This window comes from Diprion similis, chromosome 4 (genome assembly GCF_021155765.1).
Source record: "Diprion similis isolate iyDipSimi1 chromosome 4, iyDipSimi1.1, whole genome shotgun sequence".
Classification (NCBI taxonomy): Eukaryota; Metazoa; Arthropoda; class Insecta; order Hymenoptera; family Diprionidae; genus Diprion; species Diprion similis.
The window spans coordinates 18,606,736-18,617,446 of NC_060108.1; the positions used below are offsets into that span (position 1 = coordinate 18,606,736).

Consider the following 10,711-nt stretch of genomic DNA (forward strand, 5'->3'; position numbering starts at 1 on the left):
ATATATTACTGAATATGTACAGAGGAATTGTAATTTAGTTCAACAAAGTGGCGAGAAGAACAACGTCTCGTTTGTTGTTCAACTCATTCTTAATATATTAATCTTCCAGATCATATAGCTACTGGATCAACAGACATGTTTTCGATTTTACTTTTAGTATACGATGAAAATAATCATTTGACAATAATCTATCATCCGTACTTGCATAATAAAACTAAAATAGATTTATACTGTTCGCCGGTCGTTAATTTTTCTTGGACTTCTGCTCCCGATTTATCCCTAAACTCTCTTCGTACTGTCTAATGACTTCTTGCTGCACCTCAGGCATGCACGGACTGTATCTGGAATATTCCATCGTATATTCTCCTTTTCCTTGGGTGGATGAACGTAATTCACCGATATAGCCGAACATATCGTTTAGCGGAACTTCAGCGTACAAAGTAAACCAACCCTCAATTCCGTCAGTCCCAGTTATTATACCATGTCTTTTACTGATTTGACTTATCAAGGCACCCTGAAAAGACAACAATCATAATTAGCCGAAGCCTTGCAGTATCGAATTATAAAAAAGGGGCGTTCGAATCTATGGTGATAAGTGTATCAACCTGAAATTCTTCGGGAGCAGTTATTTCTACAGCCATAATCGGCTCCAAGATTTGCCATATTCCTTCTCTAAAGACGTCCTTGACGGCACCACACGCTGCGAGCATAAAGGCCAGCTCGGATGAGTCAACAATATGATGACCTCCATCGATAAGCCGAAATTTAATTCCTGCCAATTTGTGGCCAGAGAGAAGGCCTTTCTGCGCCATTGTTCGGAATCCTCTTTCAACACCCGGTACAAACTGTTTTGGAACGTTAGTGCCCACTGTCTCATCAACAAATTCTAGAGTTGTGTTCGCGTGTGGTGGAAGTGGCTATTGAAAATAAACCCACGTTAGATCCTCCAGACGTCTGAGTCTTCCTGAACAATTATAAAACGGGATAGGAGTCTCACCTCCATTACACCGATTATCCTAGCATACTGCCCAGCACCGCCGGACTGTTTTTTATGAAGGTAATCGAACTCGCACGGACTAACTAATGTTTCTCTAAAGGCGACCTTTGGTTTTCCAAGAATTACAGGACATGCGTATTCACGTTCCATACGTTGTCCATAAATCTCTAAATGCAGTTCTCCCATACCGGATACAATGGTTTCCTAAGGGAAAAGACAGAAAAGAAAGTTAAAAATAGTATCGCATCTCTGTGAGTTTTTGCTATCATCAAGAAGCCACAAGGGTTTACCTTGTTGTCTGTGTCATAATGAAATTGAAATGTGGGGTCTTCCTTTGTAAACCTGGCAACAGCCTTTGAAAACTTATCCCTATTTTTAGAATCGGCTGGTTGAATGGACATGGACACAACAGGATCTGGAATAAACATAGATTCCATTGACAGATCCAGTTTGGGATTCGTGACGAACGTATCTCCGGATGCACAATCTACTCCAAAGAGTGCAAATATGTCTCCAGCATATACTTCATTAACATCTTCCATTTGATTCGCATGAAGTCTGACCAATCTTGAAGTTCGGATCTAAATTATTTATCGAATATCCGTTAGTATCATGATCTGGGCTCTATGCCTGACAATATCGATTATACACTTCTCTGAACTGAATAACATTATTACCTTTTTGCCTGATCTCTTGTTGAAAATATTATCTCCTTTCGCTAACTTTCCTTGGTAACACCGAAAATATGTTAGCTGTCCAAACCTTCCAGCTTCCAACTTGAAGGCTAAACCAACGAACGAGTCTTGCCCATCACGAGCTGGATTTAAAACTACAGTCTCTGGTTCCGCTCTAGGATAAAAGTACACATGAGGCAGACCTTCAGCAGATAAAGACTTATCCTCAATCGTCTTTTCATTTCAATTTAAAATTTATTAGCATGTATTTACCCTTTTTTCTCTCTTAAAGCAACATTCTCCACCTCTCCAGGATTTGGTAAATAACTCAGCACAGCATCGAGCAGTGGTTGCACACCTTTGTTCTTTAATGCTGTTCCGACCAAAACTGGAGTGAATGTTCGTTTCAAACATGTTCGTCGAATAGCACTCATTAGATCTTTCTCTGTAATTCCAGATTCATTCAAGAATAGTTCACCAATAGTATCGTCGACATTGCTCACGTGTTCTATGAGCTCTTGCCTCTTTGCGTCAGCCTCTGTGTTGTCACATGAAGAAAAAAAGCATGTCACCGTTGTGATGAGATGATTTTTGAACAATTATATTGAAGCTCGAATATGTAAAGTAGAAGTAGTAGCTTACCTGCCCTCATGTCTTTTGGTATCTCATCCGTTCGAACAATCTCACCAAACTCTCCATCAAAGTAAATTGCCTTGTTACCAACAAGATCTATAAGCCCTTTCGTTTCGCTCTCCAGTCCTATGGGCAATTGGATAAAGGCAGCGTTATGCTTCAGTTTTGCTCTCATCTGAGACAAAACTCTGGCTGGATTTGCTCCCATTCTGTCCAATTTATTTATGAAAGCCAAACAGGGTACATTATATCTTCTCATTTGACGATTTACGGTTAAAGTTTGTGACTGTACCCCTCCAACGGCACATAAGACCAAAACAGCCCCATCCAAAACTCGAAGGGCTCTTTCCACCTCGACAGTAAAGTCCACATGTCCCGGAGTATCAATAATATTTATGTTATAACCTTTCCATACTGTGTAGGTTGCTGCTGACTGTATCGTTATGCCCCGCTGTCGCTCAAGTTCCATACTGTCCATAGTTGCACCTACATTATCTTTTCCCTTGACCTGTCATACACAGAAAAAGAAAAAATGAAACGTCTCTTTCTTCAGTGCGGCTTAAACAAATTAAACGTACCTCGTGCATTTTATCAATTCGACCTGTGTAATATAAAATTCGTTCCGTAAGTGTAGTTTTACCAGAGTCAATGTGGGCAGAAATACCGATGTTCCGAATTTTTTCCAACTCCTTGTGCTGGGCATATTTTTCGTACGTTGCCATGTACGCAGACTGAACATGCTGTGGATTAATAATATAATATACTCAATATCTCAGAGCGTTTCCTAACCTCAAAAAATGGTCTGATCGGTGCGTTAACAACAATTATACTTACCTCAAAGATGTTAAACGGCAAGCCTGTTAGCCGGTTGAGTTTCAAATTACTACGCAGTAGGTTTAATACCGTCATGATTCAATTATTATTCTACTTTACCGAACATAAAAATGATCTCCAAGAATAAATGGAGTAATTAACCGGCCAACATCGCTAATGCAGCAAACGGAGCAGACTACGGAACATGAGGAAACGGAATTTCAACCAACCAGAATTTCGCCACCGCCTAACTAGATAAACTCCGCCTACTATTCGACATCCTCGCCTATGGGAGCGGCATCTGTCAACGAACATATTTTCAAGCTCAACTGAACAAAACTTTCAAAAAAATAACACATGCCGAATGACCAAGTAAATATTTAACCATGTACGTATATGAGGAATAAATGAGCTATAAAACAAACAGGGGTATTCCGTTGTAAACCACGAGATACAACGTATTTTTACGTCATTCATCATGGAGAAAAAACTTACGCCTAGGCGCACCAGCTCCCCAGGTTTGTACATACAAATTTGCATTCAACTATACTGTAGACTTCATATGTTAACAACCTCTTTTTCTCGCTGTGTAGTTCGACCGGAAACCTCACCTGCTACCACAAAGAATGACTCGTTCTTGGAGGATATGGACCTCTTCTCCCATAATCGTAATACATATATGTATGAGAGAGAGGCCGAACGCTTTATAACAAAGAGAACTTCGTCGCCTTGCACCATGCCTTTTGCAACTGTGATAGAGAACGATTTTGACCAACGAAGTAGCGAGGCCTCTAACTCTCAGAAAGTACCTGCGACCTCGGTTACCAAGACTTTAAAAACGACACGTAAATCTGGCCGTCAAGAAATTGGAGGTGGTGATGGACTGCAGCCAGAAGTTTCTCAAGTGGGCACAACAACCCGAGAATCCAAAGTACTGCAAGAAAACAAACTCAGAAGTAAGGATAATAAAGTGCGATCAAGACGTAGTGAACCAAAGGCCTCAGAGTGCCAAAATAGGTCGCAAAATGAACTCGGTAAATCTCAGCAGGACCGAAAATCCCTTGTAAAAGAACGAAGTCGGCGTTCCGGAAGCTGCAAAGAGACGGATTGTAGTTCAAATACTTCCGATGAGCAGAGGCAGCCATCGAATTTGTCTAAACAATCAAACGCTCAGCTGGAAACAAGCAAAGATCAGCATCGTCGTTCAGATGGAGTTCAGAAGCTGGATAGCAGAGATATTCCAGAATCTGTCGCTCTACTGAGCGCGATAAAGGAAATTATTAGTACGTACGCCAGAGAAGAAGGAAACAAGATCAATAGAGTTATGAACGAACTTCATATCCTGAGCCAGGCTAGCTTAATAAAAAATTTGATGTTTCAAACCGACGAGATAAGAAAAGACCTACAACTGGGTGGAAATATGGGACAATTACGCACGCTAATGAATGAAAACGAAATACTGAAAGAGAACTTTGCTTTATTAAAGATAAAATATGAGGATGCGCAGCGAAGATTAGAAGAGACTGAACGTATCAAAGAAGAAAATGCTGCGTTAAAACTAAAGTTGCAGGAACTCTCGAGTCGCAAGTCTAGCTGAAATGATAAACAATCTTTTTTCTCACTTTAATTCGGGCGAATTTCACATCTCGCTGCAGACCGTGATGTATTGTAATGTTACTTATAATTAGGTGAAACTGTATTCGCGTTTTGCTCTACTATTCACACAGTTACTACTATTCCTGTTATCGTTGCAAGTATGTAATATTTCTCTTGATCTTCGCAATCCACACTAGCTTCAAGCTTTTTTTATCAATAAAATATTTTTGTACTTATTATGATATCGATTCTGAATTGATTTTATTTTACGTGAAAGTTGTATAACTTTTTCGCGTTTACCGTAATTATACGTCCACAGCTTTCGAGGGTGTTGCCTCCGGTCGCGGAAAGTTTATGAAAGTTATATATATGAAACAAAATACTCTCTGTCATAAATGTTGAACTTTGCATCCTTTGAACCTAATCATTCTAAGATGATAAACTCATTAAGTCTTGCGCTCTGTTACATCTGACCCAATTCATAATCTCATCACATATAATACATTCGGACAGTTACTTCTACGACCGCTTCCTCAATCGTACCGTTGACTGAAAAATATAATCGTACCATCAAGTTACGTCGACAAAATTATTGGGTGAACAGATATTCCCCAGGCAGCCGATCGCTGATCAAGTAAACACGCATTTTCCAAAACCGTTTGAATATGATGAATCTAAAATTATTCATTGCATTCATAATCAACGGCATTGGGATTCGTACGTACGCTCATCACACCCACGTTAAAATGAAAAGATTTGTTCTCCGCGGTTGTTAGTTGGGATAACACAATCTCTCTCTATCTCTCTCTCTCTCTCTCCATCTATTTAGCCGCCTCGATGTTTTGCTCCCGCGCGTCGCAGGAAGAGGCTGCTGCACAAAAGAGCCGCAAAGAGCCACGAAGCCGGAGCGAGCCGGCGTCGCGGCGTATCCCCGGCAGCCGTGGCGCGTCCGCGAGGCGCAGGGCGTCGGGGTGCCGCGGAGGTGAGGGTGAGGTCAGCGCGCGAATCTGAACGGAGGGAGAGAGAGCGAGGAGAAGCGGGGTCAAGGGAGGAGAGACTCAGAGAGAGCCAACGAAGCAGGCAAGCGTGCAGAGGAGAGCCGACTCTTCTCCGACACTCGTTCATTCCGGAGGAGTCGCGGGTCACCCTGAAATTAATACGCGTACTTCTTGGTTAATTGATAAAAGAGACGGGTAGCGGCGAAAGTTACCCACTCGCAAACAGTTTTGGAACGATGGCGCGTCTACACGCCGTCAAACTCGCAGCAGCGACGATCCTCCTCGTCGCTTTTGTCACCACCGCACAGGTACAGTCGAAATTCCATAGCTGATGCTTATTATACAAAAATATGCGTCATCTGAATATGATAGAATATGCCTTTGCCCCGTACTGCGTATCAATTTTATCCATTTAAACCGATCAAATACTATAATAGATCTTCAATCGAGTTCTCGCTCTTTGCTGTTCTAACAAAGATTTCGAATCCACGTTGAACGTGTTGTCAAAATTCAACAGATTCCCGCGCTGATCAAAATCGTGCCGCCACCTCCATTAAATACTACTCGCGTCATTTTTATTGGTTTTTTGCCTTTCGTTTGAAGTATAATATACGTACATACATCTGCGAAGTGTGAAATTTTATCGTTGTTATATACGAAAGAAGAATTTTTCGATTTTACTAATTTTACACATTTTTATTAGCAAATTATGTCTTGCGACGTTTCGACCGGGCCTAGCCGATCATCGTCAGGCTACTAATAACAAAAATTGAATCAAAAATTGTTTGACAGTATTTCTTTTCCATAAAAGATAACACTGTCTTAAAGCCAATTTCAAGATTGGTAACAATTTATTGTTGTATACATTATCATATACACACGGTTCAGCAGCAAACCTTTAATTATTATCTGCTTCGGTACTTGGAACATGTGATTTGAATGCAAAGCATACCAAAACTGAAGGGCTTTTGAGGTATACGCACGCACTAAACTGCCACGTCGCACGCAAGCAGCCTATTCGTATAACGCAATAAAAATAGTTGTATTTCATCCATGATTTCAACAAATGGGACAAAGTGCAGAAACCGCCGATTGAATCTATTAGGGTCGATTATAGCTACTCTGGGTGAGGGGGCCACTGCGAGGAGCGTCAATAGAGGAGAAACTAAGTAGAATTATGCTAACTCGCGGTCCTATAAACCTGCCCTGTATTTTATACGTACGTGATAGGTAAAAATGACGAGAATCACGTACGAGGACTCTGATAAGAGAAAGACAGAGCTTATGCTATACTGAACATCTATAAGTATTCGATCGGATTTATTTCGAGGTGAAGGTTTTTCCTACCCGACATCAACAATCCTACGCGGAAATTTCAAGCTCTCGAGGGCATGTGAGACAGGGCAAGAGGCGACGCGGAAAAAGCAATTTGGAAGCCGTGATAACTGACAATGAGGGACCTCGCGAACTTGCAAGTTTAAGAGAGATGACCGAATCTCGACCGATCGTGACCTCAAGACCTGTAAGATAGCTTCGTGGCACATTTAATCCTCGCGTACCAGAAATCAGATTAGCGAGACAAATGCGAAGGGAATTCATAGGAGGTGGACCTTGCAAAGCCGCAGTGGGGCTTCTTCGCTGAATATATCGGACACACGTAAATAGGTCGAGAAAGAGAGAAAAATGATAGAAAAAACATATAAATAATGATTAAAATGTTGAAGAGATGTTGTTGAACACCGAGGGACAGGACAAGGCGATACCGGATCGAGCCAAATAAAACGGAACTTGTGAAATGATTCCAGGCCGTAAGCGGCGACGTGTAATGTAATATAATATAATAATGTAATAGAATGTGTTAGAGTGGAATAGAACGGAACGAGATTTGATGACGCTCATGCCACGTACAATAAAAGGTTGATAGCTAGATAACTGCGCTCAGCCAAGTTGCCATAATCGCACATCTGAAACTTTACCATAGCGGCAGTCTCTGCGTTGCGCAAATATGCGCAGCAGTAGTCTAGCAGGATGTACAATCTACATGTATAAGATATGACGTATGGCGTGTAGGTACACCAAGATGAACCTTATCTGCCAAGGATTCTTCGTTCATTTTCTAGCCCGCATTATCGCTAGGATTCGCCACTGTTGGCTAAAAAAGGCAAATTTTGCTAAATTCCGTTCAAGGGATTGCGATGATGATATTCGCCGATCGCAAATGGCTGACTGTCCTGCTTCGCGACGGTGGGGTCAATTCGTTTAAGCCGAGCAAGTACGTTCTACATACACGCGATGTAAATTTATGTCGGCAACTCCTGAATGATAACACAGCAGCTAATAAACTGTCTTGCCTGTATCACTGACACACGCCCGTCGCCTTTGGTATATTACGATCTAAAATATGTCAATGTTGTCTGAAATATCATAATAAAAATACAATTTTTATAATAAAAAAATTACCCTCGTTCCAGGCTTCGAAGTTAGAGGTGACCAACAAGGTCTACTTTGACATAATGATCGACGACTACCCAGCGGGACGCATAGTCATTGGCCTGTTTGGAAATGTAGCGCCAAGAACCGTGATGAATTTCCTCACGATAGCGACGGAGGGTATAAACGGGAGGACATACTCCGGTTCCAAGTTCCACCGAGTCATCAAGAAGTTCATGATCCAAGGTGAGCCAGCCGACGGCAATGATAGTCCCACGTTGTGAAACTTTTGTTACCAGATTTCTACTTGAGATCGCTTCTTTGTTCGGTTAATGGAGTTGCCGTTTTCGATTGATCGAAAGTGAAATCTGATATCAAAAGTCATACAGTCGACTTCCAGTGGCCACATTTTGAAACCATTTCGATTTCCGGTTTTCACGTATTTCTCCCGCACCTTAACTCAGAATTTATTATCACCCCGCAGGCGGAGATGTAGAAAAGGGAGATGGTTCGGGCTCGATAAGCATCTACGGAAAATACTTCGACGACGAGAACTTCGACCTGAAGCATACCGGACCCGGCTTCGTGAGCATGGCCAATGCCGGAAAGAACACGAACGGCTGCCAGTTCTTTATCACTACAACCGCCACTCCTTGGCTTGACGGGCATCACACCGTATTTGGAAAGGTAAAGGGGGGGCTCAACACATTGCGTGATTATACCATTTTCAACTCTAGGATCCATCCGTTTCTAAATACTTTTTTCCCTTTCTTTGAAATTGTAGGTGATCGAGGGCCAGGACGTCGTCCACAAAATAGAACAAACGAAAACGGATTCGGGTGACAAACCGGTCAGTCCTGTAGTAATTCTCGAGTCGGGGACTATCGCAGTACCAGCGCCGTTTTTCATCTCCGACGATCCCTACGAGTAAATGAAAAAGAAACGAAATTCGTGGAATTAAATCCTTTCCCCATAGCGGTTATCCTTTTTACGAGAACCGCTTATATATACATATACAAACTCTACATCCCGCCTAAAAACCTTCAAGAATTTCCACGCGACATTGTGCAACACATCCTGCGCACCTTTATTGCTAAATTGCCGCACTTACATTTAAATATCATACACACATTTATGTACACGAATCTATGCATACATACGTGCAACCAAAATGCCCCATCCCGTTTGTCTGCGTAGAAAACACTAGTAAACGAAAATGAAATTTGCCTATTCTATTTTTTTATTTTTGATACTTCGGATTGAACGCAAAATAAATCTTTTTCAATCCGTTCCAATCCGAAGTTTTCAAAGAATAGAATTCGATGTATTATTCGATTTTTCTTGGCTGTATTCATTTCCACCTTCCTCGTTCCGTAGTTCTTTGCAATGGTACGTAGTTACAAATGAATAATAAAATTTTCGCCGTTTCATTCCGTGGCTTGGAAGTTATTATTGCACATACCATTCATCAAGAATTAGGTATGGAATGTATCGAACAGTAATTAGCTGATTAGTGTAAACCAGTTGTGTAGTTGGACGCAGATCAGACAGATGTAGACAATAATTAATCATTCAATTATTACTATACGTAAACTTTTAGATGACTTTGTATTTATTGCTCTGGAAGTATTGTATTTGTAATTGATGCACATTATACGTACAATAAATTATTTCCTATTCATTAAGCATCACACCTATTGCTTGCCAATTTTTACATTCATCTTAATTTTGTATCAATGTAAACTTTTACACCAGTGAATCTGAACAGTAAAAATGTCTTTTGAACAGTGTTTGGGGCTGGTTTCGAGCCACAGCTATACCGCTCAGCTTCAGCTTTACCATCCTTGGTTTCTTTCACTGGATGATGAAACAGCTGGACATCTAAGCTTAGAAATGGTCAAGAGCCTACATAAACCAAGCAAATTATTATATAAATTTATAAATGTATCGAGTAATACTATCTTTTGAGGCCGGCTACACACGCGTCGAACTGTGATTATCTGGTTTAAGTCCAGAGAACCGCAACTGCTGTTTCATATTCATAAGCTTATTATAAGTGTACAATAAATAATGTATAGATATATTTCTCAATGAATGTTAAAAACTTAAAAGTATAAACAAAAAAGTCATGCAGATTGTAGAACGTTTAAAAATTTATTAGTCATAAAACTTCAACAAATTTTGTAAAGATAATCGAATTACGTCTGTGAAAAATTTGAGCAACATGCTTGTCAACCGTCATAATTATGTTCCAAAGGAATAAACACAGTTCAACCACCGTCGACAGCGCGCCAATTGGCTATGGCCATGTTACAAACATGAAGTAAGTTACAAATAATACGCGGCTGAAGTTGGCAACGTTAACGTAACGTAAATTTCAGACAATCCTACATCTGCGGCGTAACAGTTTTTACCCAACATGCATCGTTACCGCGTAACGTGACTAACTTCATCATTATAATCAAATAACATGTAGATCGAGATTACATGGTAAGTTCGCAACAGGTGTCAACGGGCAGTTAGCACTAGCGATAACAGATGGCGGTACCGGGATTTCCTTGGAGAACGGA

At 40.9% G+C, this 10,711-nt stretch overlaps 3 protein-coding genes across 3 annotated transcripts; 2 read left to right on the top strand and 1 right to left on the bottom strand.

Annotated features, from left to right (window-relative positions):
- Positions 1–73: 73 nt before the first annotated feature.
- Positions 74–3,301, bottom strand: LOC124405636 (elongation factor G, mitochondrial). Its single transcript, XM_046880698.1, has 9 exons — positions 3,139–3,301; positions 2,883–3,044; positions 2,314–2,812; positions 1,945–2,209; positions 1,675–1,846; positions 1,288–1,578; positions 998–1,201; positions 606–917; positions 74–514 (listed from the first exon to the last, which is right to left on the bottom strand). The coding sequence occupies exons 1-9, from the start codon at positions 3,211–3,213 to the stop codon at positions 245–247; spliced, it is 2,250 nt and encodes a 749-aa protein (XP_046736654.1). The 5' UTR covers positions 3,214–3,301; the 3' UTR covers positions 74–244.
- Positions 3,302–3,381: 80 nt separating this feature from the next.
- On the top strand, positions 3,382–5,028 carry LOC124405637. Its single transcript, XM_046880699.1, has 2 exons — positions 3,382–3,635; positions 3,711–5,028. The coding sequence occupies exons 1-2, from the start codon at positions 3,596–3,598 to the stop codon at positions 4,712–4,714; spliced, it is 1,044 nt and encodes a 347-aa protein (XP_046736655.1). The 5' UTR covers positions 3,382–3,595; the 3' UTR covers positions 4,715–5,028.
- A 749-nt stretch (positions 5,029–5,777) lies between these two features.
- Positions 5,778–10,106, top strand: LOC124405638 (peptidyl-prolyl cis-trans isomerase B-like). The gene is made up of 5 exons (XM_046880700.1): positions 5,778–6,019; positions 8,183–8,387; positions 8,626–8,828; positions 8,926–9,068; positions 9,930–10,106. Exons 1-5 carry the CDS (start codon positions 5,948–5,950, stop codon positions 10,024–10,026), a joined length of 720 nt encoding a protein of 239 aa, XP_046736656.1. The 5' UTR covers positions 5,778–5,947; the 3' UTR covers positions 10,027–10,106.
- Positions 10,107–10,711: the final 605 nt, after the last annotated feature.